Genomic DNA, 19,141 nt, shown 5'->3' on the forward strand with positions numbered 1-19,141 from the left:
AAAAGTAATAAAGAAAACCAAACACAAACCCCGAAATCAGAATAATCAGGGAGAGTCACAATTTTGTAAGCTGCAAGAGGAAATGTCCTTACACTGAGAAATACCTACCGATCCAGGCTCTGCTCCAACATCTTCCATGAATACTCTACCAAACAACTCCAAAGAAAGGCGCCAACGTCCCAGCAACATGTCATGAGAAATAACCATGCCCATGAAACTACACTGCGGCCTGACAGAAAGAAGAAAAAATGACAGATACGTGGAATCAAGTTAAAATTCAGACACATTTTGTGTACTTTGGCTTTTTCTTACCCTCTGCCTTCAACTAAGTTTTTTATTCTTGATAAACAATGACACAGTACACTAAGTCTGTGGACAAAAGCACAAGAAGCTGCTTAGTTTCAGCAAAAACAAAAGTCTTGCTTCCAAAGGGTAATTACTCCAAAATATGTAACTTTTGCTGCTACATGGAATTCACTGTTACTGGTGTCCCATCAACCAAGACCTTAATTTCTTTTAAAATAGCTGCAATTTGAAGGGAGGGAGGTTCAGTCCATAGCTGCATTAAGAGTAGGCAGCACCACCAGACACAGAAAGCAATCTGTTGATTCCAGCTCCTCAGCTTGGCTACCCAGGACATCACAGTAGGTTTACAGCAGGAAGTCAGGGAGTAAAGGAATTTGTCTACAGTTTGCACAGATCTCTTTGAAGACTGTTGAACTATTCATTTTAGAAGCTACTAATCACAAACTACCAATGCAAATTAAATTAAGCTACCTGTTTTAGTTTAAAGATTTTCCAGAGTCCCAAACAGTCATTTATCACAGCAGTATTTTTTAACTCAGCTACCTGAAAGATGTGAGGGGTGGCCCTTCACTTTCTGTCAATCCTATCTCTGCCAATAAGCTGCTTTTCAGTTGTGCTGCAAGATCATGAGCTGAAGGCCCTGGTTTTGAACTCTCAGATTCTTCTGTAGGCACATTTTGTTCTTCCCCTTCCTTCTTTTGCCGATTTTGCATGCTCATAACATTTTTCAAGTTGGCTGCATAAGACATTTTAGTTGGAAGAACCTAAAGGAGAAGTAAAATTTAATTGCACTTTCAAAGAGGCCTAGAAGGCTTTTTCAATAGATATATATTGACAGATGTATATCTTAAAACACAGTGACCTCAATCATGTTCAGTCTGAAGGCAAGTAAAATCTACTGGACTACAGAAAGATTTACATCTTCTTATCCAAAATACTTACATAATTAGCATTTCAAAATTAACTCAGTATTGTACTGCTGCATTTAATAATATTACCTGAAATTTGCTATAAATCAGTAATCATCAAGTTACTACATTAAGCATACTTTTCATAAATATTTCAAGTTTTCACAGGCACCGGGCTTTTAAATTATCATTCTAAAAGCTACATAAACTTCTCTCTGAATACATTAAAGTGTCTTTTTAAGGAATGAAGGTTCTAGTTTAAGTTACCATATTGTTTAAATTAATAAAGCTTAACGTTTACCTCAAGGCAGTTTCTATCCACTGTAACTTCCACTAAGCACTTGCCGCTGTTGGCAGAGGATGAGTACAGACCCTGACTGGGTCGGCCGAACAGATCTTCTTTGCGAGCGTTCGGCTGAAAAACAACAGAAGTGTTCTGGGTCAATAATATACTTCGGTGAGGAATGAAATAGCAAACTGCGGTTTTCTTCCAAAACACCATCTCTGATGTCACCTGTAATAGATGTGGTTGATCTGCCAAGGGGATGGCCTCTGCCAGAGGAACCTCGAAAGGATTGGGTGGAATGCAGCCAAGGAATGTCATAGAGTCTGACCGTCTGAAAAATGGATGGTTTTGGCCAGTCTCTGCTGGGAGGGTGTCCTCATCTTTGTCGTTGAGTGTAGCACCTAAATATCAGAGATTTCAAATCACTTTTCACAGTTATAAAAGCAAAGGATATAAAGTGCCAAAAATTAATATCCTTCCCTCTTAGCTACCTGACTAGAGAAGAATCTCTGCAAATTTAATATTTATACAGGATGCTTCTGCAAATGCTGTGTTATCCTTATTAATTTGCTTATTTATAATTTTTATTATTTTTACTATACCTAGATTTACTGAACAGGCACTCCTGCACTCCTACACTGCATGCAGTGTTTCATTTTTAGCACAGTTTTATCAGATCCAAAAAATGAGTTTAACTATGATTCAAGTTTTAATGCAAAATGGTAGGTAAGGGCAGAAATGCTGCAGTTTAGTGAGAAAGGAGATGAAAATAACAACCCCAAAATGAGAGACAATGAAATGGGCAATTACAGAAGAAACTTGGTAATGTAACAATGCTAAGAAAATCTTACTAAAACCAAACTTTACATATACAAGCAGCAGAATTTACTCAAAGTCTCAGCTAACTGAAGGGAAAAAACACTAAGAAAGTCTGGCATTTTGGTATGCTATGTCAATTTTTGTATACTAACTTTGATTGGTATCATCATCATTTTCATGTTCCGAATCTTCGTTGTCAAGACCCAGTTCCAAAAGCTCACGGGTTCTTAACAAAAAACACCCAAAACAACAACAAAAAAACAGAAAAGCAAGAAGAGTCAATTATCTTGAAGAAATTATTATGCAAAACATCTATATCTGTAGCATAATCAGGAAGTGTACTTAAGAGTTACACCTAACAAAAACAAAACTAAAACTGAAGCACTGTAGAGAGCTTCTCATTACATACTCACTACATCACTCACACAGTTACCCTTAGAGCCATTTGGCCACCTACCAGTTTTGGTTTTAAAAGTTACAGCTTTGGGCAGTGATGCTTGGTTTTAAGCACTCTATCAATATATAATCCTAGGAACCCTGCATTAGTGGAAGAAATATGCAAGTGAATACTATTCCAAAATTTAAAAATAAAAATAGTCTCACCGATGTAATTTCAGAAGGTGAGTCTCCAAGCTGCACATTAAAAACCTTGATTTCATTGTATTATACTACTGTTCTCTCAAGAACTTTGGTAAGTATTCATTTCTGGCAGTTTATGCATTGTGAAACGTGTTCTGAAACTAGATGAAGACTGAAAAAAGTTCATTTCACTCAGTCTACAACTATGTCATTTAACAGAAGCAACTGTTTGAACCACTCACTTTTAATTCCAAAGGTCTAGGCCTTCATCGTTTTAAAAGCATTTCATGCAAGTTTCACAATTCTTTAATGAACAGTTAGTTATTTGACAGATTTCACTAGGTAATACTTTTTTGAGAAAAGCAGCATCTGGAAGAATGTTATTGCCTGGAAAAGGGTGAAAACTGTAGCTATAACTACTCAAGTCAGAGAGTACAAAAAGTTGATTACAGTACTGTATCATTCTTACTTCTGAGGAAACTACTGTTGATAACACCCCCCCTCTGGTACACTTTTGAGGTCATAACAAACCTTACATTACCAAGATAAAATGAACATAGTATTGCTACTGAAGTAGCAGTCCAATAGATATCTAAAATATCAATATCTCATATTTTACAGTTACTAAATTTGTAGAGAAAATGTAAAATTAACTGTTGACTAGGACTGCTTGGGTACATTACCTAAAAACCTAGCAAGAAATGAGAACAGATGTTGTAGACTATCAACAGGTGGACATTTCTATTAGCATTAACTGGCATTTGAAATGAAAAAAGTATAAAAAGAAATCTTAAAACATCTAGAAAATTAACAAAATGCACCTTGTAAAATGCCGTAGTTGAAATAGAAGTTTTTCAACTCAAGGACACTTTCAGCTACTGATTTCCCTACCGTGGTTTAAATATCAGGTGAGTCTTAAATGAACATAACCAAATGGAAAACAAAACCACAAAGCCCATTATATCAGACAATGTAATCTCTAATCTCCAATGATTATGGTGCAACATGCTTGACAGATACCTAATTAAGCAGTAATCACATCAAATGCATGTCTCACACCATTACCTGAGAAACTGTCCTATGTCTTTTAGAAGCACTGCTACAGAGCTAAAAATCCAACTCAAGTTTCAACAGTAAGAAAACATTTTATAGCATTAAAAAAAAGGTGAACAGGGTACTGCAACAGGCTTATCAAACACAGGTACATTATAAACCATTATAGAAATTCTTTTTATAATATGTATGTTACTCCACACACCCACACACAGGCATACAGATCAATGCATGTATTTATAGAAGTTGCTGAGGAACAATGCCAAAGACTGAAACAAAAGGGCTTATGCCACTTTTACTTCAGTTTTGTTTCTAGGAGTGAACCTCAATACCTTTTCCTTTCCAGCTGAGGAGTATCCAACGTTGTCTGTTGATTCATTGCTTTAATCCAATAAATAAGGGCTTGAAAAACATATGCCACGTGCTTTAGTGAGCAGACATCTAGAACGGGAAGAACGTCCGAGTGCTCATCATTGTGAGAACGCATCAAGGAGAGTGCGTAGTTCAGGAAATCACCACGTGCTGACATCATTCCCTGACGGGCACTGAGTAAAGTTGCACGTCTAGTGAAGGAAAAGGATTGAATACAGACACATCAGGCAACACAGGAAAACACATACTTTATTTATAAGCCTTATATTTGAAATTTGGATGTAAAATCTCAGTGAACTCCACACAAAAATAGCGATAACAAGCTACAAGCACAGAAAAGTAGTCCAGATGCAGTACACTTTGAACAGTTAATGCTCAAGATGAATCTAGTATGTCAGAATAAACCAACTAGTAGCAACAACACAGGAATGCAAATTAAATAAAAACAGTAACTACATTCCAGCGCTGCAAAATTTGATCCCTAAAATGTCTGTGAATAAGATTTTACTATAACACTGATAATTCATATTGCATGCAGTAATCAAACTATTTTCATACCTTCTTCCCTCAAGTGTTCTCAAGCTGGCTTCCTCACGGGCTGTCATCCTTTCCCTTCTAGCTGAGTTCTGAGAAGCATGGAGAGGATGATTTGGGTGCCCAGGATCACCAGCAGATGATAATGCCGAACCATAACGCAGCTGAGCTTCAGTAGAGTCCATGATACTGACCATCCAATTCCAAGTAGGAATAAGCTTTTCTTCCACGTAATTCTATAGAAAAAGAAATTTAACTAGTTTTGCAAACAATGGAACTAGATGACGAGAATGAAATTTTCCTGATTCCCTACAAAGAGGCTGTAAAACCGTGCTCAAGAATTATCAATGATCGGTTTCTGAAAGCTCTTTTCAGAATGCCGATTTACTGTGGTGGTATGCAGCCCTCGTCACTTCATACCTTGATATCTATAAAGCATTCTCACCATCCCTCTCTCTCTTTTGGGCATCTCTTCTACTCCTCCCTTTATGATCAGTCAGCATCTCCCAGGCGTGCACAACTTGGTGATTTTCGCTTAACTGCTGACTTTCTATTAGCTTTAACAGCCCTCACCCTGCTGTGGAATTCAGCCAGATCTTTTGCCATTCTTCTCCCCTTGCAAATTACTCAGTGAAGACAACAAAAGTAAGACCTGCACAGAGAACTATGTCTGTATACAAGTCTCACCTCCTGGTCTCATCTTTGCTTCAGGGTTTTTTGATCCAACATCAGTTTGCTTTCTTCATTCTTCTGCATTCTGGTCTTCAAAAACATCCTTAACACTGCTAATGCACTAAACTAACAAAATGCTGTCTCAACCCCATTTCTGTGTCCAAACAAAACCTCCACTGTTCAGCTTTCCTGTGCTAATATAAACTTCTTCATGCCTCAGGTGGACAGATCTCCTATTCACTTTTCCCATTAAGAATCTCATGAACAGAAAATTATTTTAGTCTCCTCCATAATAAAACTACACTGTCTTATTTATTTCCCTGTTTGTTCACTCCAGTGTTTGATCCCAGAGTATCTTTCTAACCTTCCTCTCCCAAATCAGAGGTCTTTTCCTTCCATCACACTGAAAAAAAACCCAGAGCCATACAAATACCATGTGGCCCAATTACAAGTAAATACATTGTCAGCAGGTTTCCACATCTCTACACAGCACTCCTAACAGAAAACAGCATCCCTTGATTTCCTGCCCCCACATAGCAGCTGTGTTATTCTGACAGCTGACTTCTGTACTAAATTCAGTACGTGTAATTTTACCCTATACACTATGCCCAGGTACAAGTTGAAACATACTTTGTGAACACTCTGGAGTCCCTCCTGCCTTGTCAGTCTCTGAAACTAATGTCTATACATCAAGGGGAAGACTGCTGTCTGACACGTATTTTCTCTACAGATGCATTTTACATAAACTTTCAAAAACAGTCAAGAGCACTGTATAAAAAAATATGTGCATAACATGGAAAGGATGACCATGTCCCTGAAGGAAGGGACAGTGAACAGTACATTTACCTGTACAAATCTTTTATCTCATTACATTATTTGGCCCTTATTAACTTTCTTCTTATACACACTCAACAGTTCATATCAAATAGAATATGGCAACAGATGTCTAGCAGAAATCCCTAGTCAATTCTGACTTAACTATTTCTGTACCAGTCAGGCATTGTTTAAACAAAATCAACTTAAGTTTATTTTTTTGAAAGAATATATGTACATGAAATACTACCAATTTAATGAAGTAAGAAACCATAGTCCCTTTAGCCCACACTCTCTCTTAACATGAGAAGAGGCTGAGAATGCTGGGACACTTTACACTGAAGAAACAAACTCAGGAAGATCTTACCAGCATATACAAATACCTGATAAAAAGGTATGAAGTACATAAAGCCAGAGTCTTCTTAGTGATACCCAGTGGATGAACAAGTCGAAAAGGGTACAAATTGAAATACTTGCTAAGTCCCTTTAAACTCAAGAAAAATTCTCTTGCACTGTGAGAATTGTCAAACATTTAACAGGTTGTTCAGAGCAGCTGCAGTCCTGAGCAGCCTGACCCTCAAAGAAATTTAGACTAACCAATGTGCAGAAGTCACTTTCAATCTCAACAATTCTATAATTTTACCTAAAAAACACCAGCTGTACTGAAATAATGTTCCTCTATGAAAATTTCCATGTTCTTACCTGCAAGTTAACTGCATCTTGATAAGTCAGCTTCACTGCAGCAGGAATCTGGGAGTATACTAAGTGATTGTATTTGGGAATCAGACCCATCAGATCAGATATCTGCCGTATCACAATACTGTATGCTCTTGCTAAGCTGCTTGCAGATGTTAAATAGCTGCTTGCATTGCTGGCTTCAAGTGCTGCAGCAGCTGCTGCAGCACTTGTACTGATGGTACCACTCCGACGTAGGTTTGAGGGATCAATATAAATCAAGCCCGCTGAACTTGCTAAACATAAAAGAAGAGATGACATTAATGAACTCATTTCATCTTGGCTATGTTGTTTGTGTATGGATTGATTTCATGAAAACTTACAGAAATAAATTTGTAAATATTACTGACATCACAACTGCAACTAGCAAATAATTACTAATTACAGTAAGCATACTCAGATCTTAACTGCAACAGATCTTTTCCCTTTTTTATATTCAAAACTAGAACTGGAACAGTCAATGTAGATCAGCACTATGACAAAGAGATAAGATTTCATCCTTAAGGGAACAAACAAAAGCAGAGGAAGGAGTAAAGCCAGAGCTAGCTGGAATTCACGCATGCAATTCACTCAAGACTTGCCTGCTGGGGTTGACGTACTGGAGGGAGCTGTGCTAGTAGTCCTCTGGTTTTGGGTATTCCGTACAGCCCACTGCATGGAACGGGGAGCCTGGGCAGCACCATTGGCATGGGAACTATTTGTGGTTCGCTCCAGAGGCTCATCAAGCATGAAGGTCTCCTGCTCTATGTCATCGCTCTGACTGCTGCTGCTATCAGAGTCACTGGAATCATTTGATTGAGAGTCATCTTCAGAAAAAAACGCTGGAACACTGCTAGCTCCTGTTGAGAAAAATAAGCAGTAACTGACAGTTCCACACCTGTGCACGTATACATGTATCATGTCAGCACAGCAGATTTCTTTTATGAGAGACTACAGTATACTAAAAATGTTCAAGTACCACTATTGAAATTGTTCAATAAATTATCCTTATAACATACTGCTAATTCTCCACTGGTGTAATGAAAAAGCAGTATGATTACTTACACTACAAAATATAAATTATGAAGTAATTTGATTTAAAAACTCTTTACTGATTATACCCCTAGGAAAAGAATTCTAAAAATTATGTTTCCAAATTTAACAGTAAGGCAGTTGCTCTAAAAAACCTGTACAAAGAGTGCTCAGGTTTTGTACATTGATTTAAATCATAAACCATTGTTTTAAACTTCTACACTTAAAAATAAGTAAGAACATTTCATTTCACTACACAACAGCGTGAGGTAATTTCTAACACATGCACACGCTCCATAGGAACAAAAAATGCAGATCACATCTTAATGCATTTCCTTGTCCAAAGAGTCTGCATAGTACCTTACTATTAGAGCAAAAGAAAAACGGGTATTCTGGGGAGGGAGGAGGATACTTACTCCTAGTATCTAAGTTTAACCAGCTAGATTAGACCCCAAAAGACGTGGTGTACCTGCTTCAGACCCAGCAGTAGCTGCGGTGACAACACTTCTGCGCCCACTGGCATTGTCCTGGTTACTGTGGTTGCTCTCACTGTCACTTTCTGTTTCAGCAGCAGCTAGCAAATCCAACTCCATATCACTGCCTATAAAAACAACGGACAAAACATCTCATGTTTAGAAGACAAAATTGTAATTACTGTAGTGACTCATGTAAGACAGAAATAAACCCCAGACACTCTTACTATAGCAGAAGTTAATGGATATGCAGGACATAAAAGCAGTATGGACACCCAACAATACCTGGAGCATGTCTTCTTATTTTCCAGCAATTAGCCACCCACCCTCACTCTGCACTATACATGTACGTTCAACACACAGTGAAAATAAAGGCTTTTAGGACTCAAAATAAGCTGCTCCAGCCAAAAGACTCCTCAACTCTTCATACACATGTACTAGGACAATTTACCATATACTGTGCCAACTAGTATTTAAGGGATACTTGCAAACTTAAAAAACCCTAATTAAATATACAGGTTCTAGTCCAGTTTTAAGCTTTATGACTGAAATGTTTGAATATTCAGTCAATCAGTAAACAGATTTCCTATACTGTAAATGGACTGACTGGAAATACAAAGCACAATAGAAAGAAAAGGTAACTTTTTTTAAAATCATAGCTTTGGGTCATCTAATCCCCAACTAAGTAATGCAAGACAAGTAATATTAATTTCAAACATTTTCATACAGGATTGATTATCTACAAAACACTGAACCATAATTTAGTACTTTCTGATTTGAGAAGCAGCTTGCCAGGATTCAAATCGCTTTTGAGAACACTCTCGTCATCACTGGCCCAACAGCCAATATTTTACAAAAAAGCAGCAAATACAAAAGGTAAATAAAATATATTGTTAACCAAGAATATAATAACATCTGATACCTTTGGGAACTTAGTATTTTCTCCTCAACCAGAAAAAGTTCATGTACTTGTCTACTACATGTTGTCTCTAATTTTACACATCTTCTGTAAGATGAGCAATCTGGAACCTTTGGATTCCCTCTACTCGAGCTAATCTCCCAAATCATTATCACTGGTGACTCCAAAGATGCTTTTCTTTTTGATGCATAGTTTTCTCACTCAAGCAGTGAATGTGCAGGATGTACATTACACATACCATCCTCATCATGCTCATCATGCTGTCCTTCTGCTTCAGCATTTTCTTCACCATGTTCTTCCTGTTCATCATGATGGTCTTCTTCACCAGCCACACCCTCAACCACCTCAACCTGAAAAGAGATTGTAATATTATGACAGACTATCTTCAATATTAGAAAATCTATGCATTTTCCAAATCAGAGCACAAAGTTTGATTTTAAAAAACACGTATTAGAAAGATGACCTCAAAATTGAACTGATATGAACAAAAAATGAACCTACAGCCACAGTAGTTGTACATGGCTATATGATTTATAGCATTGTGGGGGGAAAAAAAAAATCACATACACAAATAAAACAGCCTTGGACATTAGATTTTAATGCTATAAGGAAAAAATTGTCTATAAAACAAATAATTAGCTTCTAAATACTGAAGAGGTATCATCTGCTGAAAAACCCTCTAGCTTACTAACAGAACCAACATAATAGCTGCCATGTGCTGAAAAACTTTAAAACTTTTTTAACAGGGAGAAATAAAATAGAAAATAACAGTTACATTTCTATTAAAAATGCTTACAGCACTGTAAGATTTCATTAAGTACTACCTGACATATTTTTCCAATCAGATGCATGGATTTCAGGTTCACATGTTAAAGCACAGGCTAATGCATTAGGTGTGCCATACTGAGAAGAAAAAACGAGTACAAAAACGAAAACTGACCTCTTCTACATCAGCTGAAACAATATCATCTTGTTCTTCATCCCTGCCACGAACTGGTTGTGACTGGCTGATTCGTCTTTGCTGAGGATTCCTTATTATGTAGGATGACTGAGATTGACTAGAACTTAAAAGAAAAATATATAAAAATAAATCCTCAAATAAAGTAGATTTGGACCTCTGGGTATCACTTAATGCAAAGCTAACAAAAACTCCAAAATAAAACCACCTTTAAGAAGTCTTTGAAAAGAACAGATAGTAAGCTTTAACAAGTTTTACCTGCTTGACTGGTCAGATGATGGTCTGGGTGGCAGAGGCTCCACAGAAAACAGTTCTTCACTTCCCTGCATGGCATCTATACTAGTGCTAGCAAGGGTAAAGGGTGCTGTAGGACGTGCAATTCCCATCCTGACTGGAATAATTAGAGATTCTGCTACATTGCACAACTCTTCAACAGCATACGGCAATAATGCCTGGAATACACGTTTACATTTTCCAATTGGCTGTGGAATAAAATTGCTGGGGGAAAAATACAGAAAGATAAATGTCAAATACATTTCTTTTTCCCCAAAAACTTCATGGCAATATTAACGGTCCTGTTTTTTTTCTCAAAAGAATTACCTTTGAAAGATACATGCATTTGCTTGTATAGAAACAATATGTACCTATTCAAGTCAGTGAAAAACATTTATCATTCAATAATTCAAGACTGAGGCTTGATATCTAAATCTACTACTGACAAACAACCCATACACTGTAATTTTAATATGTTTTAAAAAACTATTTTAAAAAACCCTAACACTGTAAACAAAAGGTTTGGTATGAATATGTAAGTTTAACAAGCACTGACTGTATTAAGAAGTCACATGACATACCAGCAGCTATTGTGTATCTTTCCAAATCTGTCTACAGAATACAAAATAATTCAGATGTTTTTGCCTATTGTTGATTTTTACAAACTCATTTTATGAGAAAAAAAATCAAATAAAGGAAAAAAACCAACACAATCAACACACATCTTCACCACTTACTTTTTCTTTTTGGAGGAAGCCATCTCCACACTAAGAATGACAAACACTCTCGCCACAGAACGCAGGAATCTCATCGTAACAGCAATAGCTTCTTCTCTGCGTCCTGGAGTATACTTGTTTTGTAATTCCTTTACCAGGGTACCCAGCAAAGTATCTAACAGCTGAAGAAAGAGGTCATTACATTAACTACATGCAATTTTGAAGCATGAAAGAAGAGAGATTAAGACTCAAAGGGAGATCACAGTCATAACAATATAAATTCACAAAACCAAGAGTAACTTGAAGTTACTTTCAAATTAGTTTCCAAGCATATGACCTGAGATACCTTATCATACCATATTATTCAGAAAACCTATGTAGAGCATGGCTAAGAGTGCTTACCAAAATATCTGCTGTACATTTGACAATAAGGCAGTGTGTAAAACAGTCCAAGCGAATAGTTCCACTTTGCTGATTAAGGTAAACTTGCTCTTCAGGCAGAAGATGACCTATCCTACTGCTTGCACTAAGACTTGGAAAAAACAAAAAGAAAGGAAATAAATTTATGTAAGTCAGCAGGTGTCAAATATCAGATCAAACTTGACATCAACAATTATGTGTAGATACACACGGGTCTTTATTTTCCTGGGAGCCAAACATGATCATGGACTTCAGTGCATTCCAGTCTTGTAAAACACGTTCCAGTGCTAGCTGGGCAAAACGAGGAGGTTCTAAATCATGATCAGGCATATCAGAATCTAGAAATACAAAACAAAAGAAAAAACAAAAAAGCATAAGGAAGAGGAACTGAAATATGGAATTTGCCATTTATTTCACTGAAACAGCTCTTACCTTCAGGATTTGCAGTTTTACGATTACGATCTTCTCTGATTCTAGGGGGTCTGTACTGGCAGTGTTCTACAGTTTGCCTAGCAACTGTTTGTACTAAAAACAACAGCAGATGCTCTCCCCTGTAATGAAAAAATTGTTAGTGGAGATACAATACACCTCATATATTTAAAAAATAATTTTAAAAATTCTGCCCTAGTCAATGCTAATATGAACTTGCCTGCTATTTGGCATGGTAACAAGATTTGTGGTGGTAAGCAGGCGGTAAAGGAGATCAAGGCGAGCAGACTTTTGTCCAGCAATTAGTGTTTTACACTTGCACTTTTCCCAGCAATCACAGTAGGCTGTTGGGGATGTTCGTTTGAGCCTACAAGAAAGAGAAAAGGTGAACTGCAACACTGTTCAGTAACATACCAAGTCCTTCTACACAAGCTGAGGGTGTTAGTGTACACACTTAGATTCCTTCTGGAGTTTTTTGTTCCTGAGAGTTAGCTAAAACCTAGCTTTAAAAGGAGAAATACAGGTTTTATATGTGGCAGCATGTGATATTTGTCATCCATGTTTCCTACACTCATCTTAAGAGGGCAGTTTCACTACAGAGCTTTTCATACTGTCCCCATAAAACTCATCCAAGATAATTTATTCTTCTCTAAAAAAAGCCTCCATCCAGGAAAGTTAAGCTGAAAATACTCATTTTCATACAGTAAAATCTCAGTAACTGTTACGGTACTGAGAATATCTTTATAATTGTATTTGTTAGCTTACTACAGCTAGGATATTAATTCTGTAACTTTTATACCCTGTAACAGCAGCACAGAACACATACAGATTCAGAACTTTGGCCCAGGTTAATCTGAGATTTCTTGACCATTTGCTCACTTTTCCCTGTGTTACAGTTGATTTTTAGAAGATGAATATCCTACATATCTTTCTAAAAATTCACAAGAATGATCTGTCATCAAGATTCATAAAACTCTGAGGGGCACCCAAAATGAAAACACAGTATTATTTAGATATAATGTTCTCACAGTATTATGCACTTTAAGAATGATTCATTCGCTCTGAATAGTATGAAGTGGAAAGTACAAAACTGCTTCAGGTTACTCTTTCAATTCTGACCTATTAAATAAATCTTAAGAGTAGACACAAAACTATTTCATTAATCTTCTGTTCTCTAACTCTGGAACACTTCAAACAACAAAAAATTTATTAAGTATCAGTAAACAAAGGAAACCACAAAATACTGATTTAATTTTAAGAAATGGATCACAATACTTACTTGCAGTCGTGTCCTTTGTGACAGACCCTTGCACATTCTGTGCAACAACAAAGTGATTCCAACAGGCCACATGTTCGGCATTCAAATATATCCTAAAAAAATGGGAAAAAATTACGAACAGTTTTTTCCTTACAGTATTTGTAATCTCACACTATTTCAGGTTACAGTAAAACTGCACTTGTTTAAATTGATGCCTGAACTTTGAAGTAGGTCAGTTCTAGAAAGTGAAACTTAGTTGTTAAGTTAGAATACTCAGTGTTTTCAAGAGCCACTCAGTCAAAGTTCTTGCCAAAGTTAGCCAGAGGGGAAAAGCCACACCTAGTAACAACCATGTTGTGAGAAACACAGTCAGCTTTGAGACTACATAGCAGTTTGGGGAGGCAGTAACTACACCAGACTTAAAAGTCACAATAATTTAAACAATGCAATTAATAATTTAAAAATCAGATTAGTAGACTAACACAATAATACATGGTTGAAACACATTCCTATTTGCTTTAAATGAAAAAAAAAAAACAAAGCTTACTTGGTTAATATGTTCTGCACCAGTCCAGGTAAAACTGCATGTATCATTACAGCACAAAACATACAAAGGAGAGTCATCTGGATTTGTACCAGAAGGACAAACCATTCCCATAAACACATCATCTTCTTTTTCACTGGAAGTTGCTTCAGCTAAAATAATAAAATAAATGTGTTAAAAACAACCCCCCACCAATAAAAAAACAAAAAAAAAACCACCAAAAGAATCCACTCTTGGCAGATGCTTGCCATTACAAAATCTTATACAGCATTAGAAGTTTGAATAAATCCTGTCACAGCTTTTTGAGAAAACTTTCTGCCTGTCACATTATTTCTTCATTATTATAGAAGCCACTGCAAATTCCTGACTGAAAAACACAACCATTATCTCTTCCCCAGTTTTAAATTCACTAATATTTTAATCAATTCAATGGATCACCATTTTGAAGGACTATGGACTATATTCTTAAAAGAAGTATTCTTGTCCCACACAAAGCCCTACAGGACTGTGGTGTGACAAGGTCTAATGTGCTTAAGTGTTTCCCTCAATTCAATTTCACGTGTTTCTCCTAAAAAATTAAATACTGACATTAAAAGAGAGTCACAAAATACTTGTTTGTATAGAAGTCTTTTCAGGAACAGGATCTAGCTTGGCATATCACAGTATCATATCAGGTTTTTGCAATTTCAAGATGTGATTAATTTGTCCTACCAAAAAACCGTACCTCAATCCACTGGTTTATAAAGCAATGAAATGCCAAAAAAGACCATAAAGAACACAAAAGCAATAACAATCATAAAAATCTATTGCAACATAGAAACTGCAAAAGAGAAAGATACTCCACAGTAGCAAAATTTCCAAAACATGCAGCAATCTACAGTGTTAGTAATGACTCTGCACACATGCCAAAGTTTAGAAGGAAACCACACACTAACAATTACTAAAACTGTTGTACCTTTAGCAATTTTCTGTGCAGTTTCTAGAATTGTAATTGCAGCAGGATATGCCCGGCCACTGACTGCTGACATAAATGGTGTCATGCCTCTCGCATCCCTAGGCAAAAAAACCCCAACAGAGAAGTTAAAATACTGAATTTTTTTCATTATAACAGGAGACATAGGATGCAAATATATGAAAACAGCACTGCTGATCTTGTGCAAACAGAAAAACCACAGAGTGAATAAGCACTCTTGTTTATTTTCTGAAACAGACATACTTTTTAAGGATAGCAGGACACAATACAGCTGTATTCAAATGTTCTCAATTTTAATTAACAGGCCTTTATGTAACCTTTTTTAAAAGGTTTCTATGCAATTGATTTAGGGTAATATAACATTACAAATGACAGTGAGAACTCATATGAAAATCCTTACTTAGCTGACAGCAATTCTCGAAGGTAAGGCTGTAGAACAACACTATCACACAGCAATTTCAGAATGAAATGAGCATTTGCCTTCCGATCCTTCGATTCCACTACAGACGGTTCTGTAGAAGGACCTGTAGTGAGAAAAAAAAACTGCAGAGAAACAGTTTTTCCTTAAAAAATGACTACCTGCTTAAAGCAAGTAATTCACTGGGGTGAATAACTGTAACTTGACTATTCAGTGGTTTCAGCAATACTTCACTGAAGTACTGTGAATTTCAGTACCAAATTATATTTGAAATACAGAGGGTAATCCCAATTTCATGCTGATTTCCATAGTTTGACATATTTGTCACTCTTCATGTGTATTTTATATAGAACATACTATGGTGCTTCATTTACTTGCTGCACACTTGAGAAATTCTGCTTCAATCCAATCTTCATCTGATAAGAGGCATTTTCATATGCAGCAAGTCTGTGCAAGCAAAGACAGCTTTTGAGACAACTTTCATTCTAAAGGATAATTAAATAAGCAGTATGTCCTCACCTGGTATTGTGGAAGTGCTGGGTCCTTGGCCGGTGCCAGTCGCTGCTGTGGTAAGAGATCCCACAGCGGGGGCCAGGATAAAATCAATGTCACCATCTTTCAGTAAACAGAATAGCAGGATGTATATCAATACATAAAAACATCCCTAACAACATGCTCTTGCTGCAATGTCTAACACGCTGCAGGTTTTCTGTATTTAACTGGTAACCTTCCCCACAAACGGCCACATTCCTAGGTCTGTAATGTAACTCAGCATTACAAAGCAGACTTCCCAGAGGTTTGACACCAGCATTAAAAAGACACATACTGGTTTTAAAAACAGCTGTTAAGTCTCCAGTAAACTCTTAAAGTTATCCCAGTGAACACTTGCTACCTCAATGGCATTAGACTGATTTCAGTGTGAGACTAAAGTAAGTTATTATTCACCTTAAAAGCCATCGGTTCTTTACCAAATCTCTTCTACAATCTAATGTGATATTGAGCAGACTTACCTGGATCCATTGCAGGAGGATCTGGAACCCAGCTGGGAGGAGCTATTGGTGGAGAAACTGGGTCCTGATGATCACTTGATGAAGCCCCAGCTTCATGTCGGCCCAATCCAGCAGCTCTCAAGGATCTTCTCATCATTTCCCTTAATCTCAAACTAAATACAAAACCAAAGCAGAAATACTCTCATTTTCATTTATAATTAGAACACATTCAAGAAAAATTTCACACTGAAAAAGGAAAACAGACTCCTCTTATCACCATTTTATTTCAGCATAAATAGAACGAGCCAAGAGGTAATTTTCATTACATTTTGTTGCACTAGAATGTTTTAGCTTTGGAAGAGGAGTCACTCAGCAAAGCTTCAAGTCAGATCTGAGCCCAGAGCACATCCCTAAGCAACACAGCACTGCCTCTTGCAGGCAGCAACTGATGGGCATTCTTATGGCTATATGACATTCCTTTTAGCCCAAGCTCATGGCTGGGAGTGTTAAGCTATTGTAAAGATTTGCTGTTGTTGCTACTGCTTTTTAAAATCTAACTACAAGAAGAGGTTAATGAAAGGATAAAAAATGGGCCTTGACGGAATTTCTTTTTAATGACTGCTTAGAATAAAATGAATCAATTGAAATTCTTCCCCAGTGGTGTTATATTGGTCTCAGTGTTACCCATCTGCTTAAGTGACCATCCCACTCAGAAATTCTCTTAAAACAAGCCTGGACACCACCACAGTAGTTCTGTGAGACTTACTACTTCTTGATAAAGAACACTAGAGCTTATCCTCAAATTCCCTTTCTCCACAAGGAGGAATATTTACATTTCACAACTGACAAACACAGCATCAACCCCAGAAAACAGGATTAGTTTAGAAATATCCCACCCTTAGTTCTCACACAAAAAAGGGTCCAAAAAGCCACTAGAGCTCTAGTTTGGTGCTTAAAGAAGTAAAATCCAATTTTAAGCTAGCAACATAGACCAATTCTTAAACTAGACCAAAGGAAAGAATTAATAACAGATTGGTAGTTAATACTGAAATTAGCATACAGAAAACAAGAAGAAAGCATTACTCAGTTTACCTCCTGCTGCTTGATGATCCTGCCCTATTTCCTGGACCATTACTTGACACAACAGAGATTGCATTTGCAATAGCTTCCACGGCTGAGAGCCTTTCAGCAAACGTGTTCCTTTCAGAGCGCTCTGCTTCTGAAAAATTAAGAAAAGCGTCAGTGCTAAAATATTACTTGGAAAAGTTATAAGAAAATAGTATAAAACATGGAATGTCACCTTTTTTTTTTTTTTTTTTACATTTAGAGACAGACTAGGCTCACATACAAATTTTTATTTTGGATAGGCTTAATAATGATTCTGTACAAGCTTTCAGTATCATCAACAGACAGGGTCCTATCATTTAACCAATTACAGACACTTGCTGAGTCAAGGTTTAAAAAAAGCCTTGATAAAAATGACAAAAAACCCAAAGAAAACAAAACAAAACACAAACAAAAACAACCATTAAAAACATACAAAACAAAATAAACAAACCCACCAAAACAACCCACACCTAAACACCAGACCAGGAGAACAAGAAAACAAACAAACCACACTTCAGTGAACATCCATGAACAATGCAAATGTGTTGGCTTGTAATATACACACTCTAGGTATGAACATGCTTAGGAGAACTGTGTTTGGAGTATAAAAAGGCAGTACAATCAGTTTACATCAGAAAGAACTACCATTTCTTCTAACATCTACAACCCTAAGCACCATACCACCTACAGGTTCTACGCATACTGAGGACCGAATTTTGTCAAGGGAGATACAGAACATAATTTTTATTAAAACCCAGTTTTTGGTACCAACTGGATGAGACGTGTATTTCTGAATAAAGAAAAGTATTTCCTTAAAATGACTCTGAACATTCTTTCAGGACACGTGTCAAAGTTGCAAGGGTTAGTCCTCACTTGCCATTCAAAGGCTCTTCAAATGAGAGGCACCATTCTCTACACACTTATTTTCACCAGCGACACTATTAAGGCCTGGACAGTTCTCTTCTTTTTCCGTCCTTTTTTTTTCCTTTTTTTTTAAAGGGAAAGTACTATTAATATCTTTCATTCAAAGAATGAAAGAACAAGGTAATCTGACAGTGTGTGTCAGCAGTTATGGTAAGTTTAGTCTTTAGATACTTCTACTCATCACTACCCTTCGTAAAAGTGATCCTAGCTTTTGCTTGCTCACAAGCATGTGCAGGCTGCCTAGACAAAGATCACCAACTACCCAAAGCAGACAACTACTGAACAGTTGTCAGTGAGAGAATACTACTCTTGTGTCCCTAGCTACAAGTTGATTCATAGCTGTAAATGAATTTGTGCTTGCCATTTTATTTGTGCTGTACTCCTTTCACAGGCCCACCAACTTTCATAACTCATGACCCATCACTTCTGGACCCCTCACACAAGGGATCACAGCTCTTGAGAGTGATCACTCAAGCAATAAAACCATTCTCTGCAGCAGAGATTTCACCTGTTCTGGAAAAAGTAATCTGGAACTGAATTTTCACTGTTCCACTTACACGGTGAGCATTTGTTTTCTGGAGAACCATCAACTCTAATTGTTTTGGCTGTAATGGGTGATCTGCTGTTCTACTGTCTAATGATATCTGTCTCA

The 19,141-nt window shown here is 36.9% G+C and overlaps 1 protein-coding gene across 8 annotated transcripts in view; it reads right to left on the reverse strand.

The window, feature by feature from the left end:
* The window catches only part of UBR5 (ubiquitin protein ligase E3 component n-recognin 5), an 84,662-nt gene that overhangs the window by 10,575 nt on the left and 54,946 nt on the right, over window positions 1–19,141 (reverse strand). For 4 of the 8 annotated variants that reach the window (XM_062490706.1, XM_062490677.1, XM_062490651.1 and 1 more), the window contains 25 exons: window positions 17,551–17,677; window positions 16,480–16,631; window positions 15,989–16,084; window positions 15,452–15,575; window positions 15,034–15,131; window positions 14,082–14,230; window positions 13,556–13,647; window positions 12,497–12,643; window positions 12,280–12,398; window positions 12,059–12,185; window positions 11,830–11,959; window positions 11,449–11,609; window positions 10,697–10,936; window positions 10,421–10,544; window positions 9,719–9,830; window positions 8,558–8,689; window positions 7,659–7,916; window positions 7,045–7,313; window positions 4,882–5,093; window positions 4,284–4,514; window positions 2,472–2,545; window positions 1,729–1,901; window positions 1,516–1,650; window positions 850–1,070; window positions 109–229 (listed from right to left, as the gene is read on the reverse strand). In XM_062490706.1, the coding sequence (XP_062346690.1) occupies window positions 109–229; window positions 850–1,070; window positions 1,516–1,650; window positions 1,729–1,901; window positions 2,472–2,545; window positions 4,284–4,514; window positions 4,882–5,093; window positions 7,045–7,313; window positions 7,659–7,916; window positions 8,558–8,689; window positions 9,719–9,830; window positions 10,421–10,544; window positions 10,697–10,936; window positions 11,449–11,609; window positions 11,830–11,959; window positions 12,059–12,185; window positions 12,280–12,398; window positions 12,497–12,643; window positions 13,556–13,647; window positions 14,082–14,230; window positions 15,034–15,131; window positions 15,452–15,575; window positions 15,989–16,084; window positions 16,480–16,631; window positions 17,551–17,677 (3,824 nt within the window). The remainder of the gene's footprint in view (window positions 1–108; window positions 230–849; window positions 1,071–1,515; window positions 1,651–1,728; window positions 1,902–2,471; window positions 2,546–4,283; window positions 4,515–4,881; window positions 5,094–7,044; window positions 7,314–7,658; window positions 7,917–8,557; window positions 8,690–9,718; window positions 9,831–10,420; window positions 10,545–10,696; window positions 10,937–11,448; window positions 11,610–11,829; window positions 11,960–12,058; window positions 12,186–12,279; window positions 12,399–12,496; window positions 12,644–13,555; window positions 13,648–14,081; window positions 14,231–15,033; window positions 15,132–15,451; window positions 15,576–15,988; window positions 16,085–16,479; window positions 16,632–17,550; window positions 17,678–19,141) is intronic. The other 4 variants (XM_062490688.1, XM_062490666.1, XM_062490658.1 and 1 more) reach the window with 1 other exon arrangement.

Source organism: Cinclus cinclus, chromosome 1, assembly GCF_963662255.1.
Source record: "Cinclus cinclus chromosome 1, bCinCin1.1, whole genome shotgun sequence".
Lineage (NCBI taxonomy): Eukaryota > Metazoa > Chordata > Aves > Passeriformes > Cinclidae > Cinclus > Cinclus cinclus.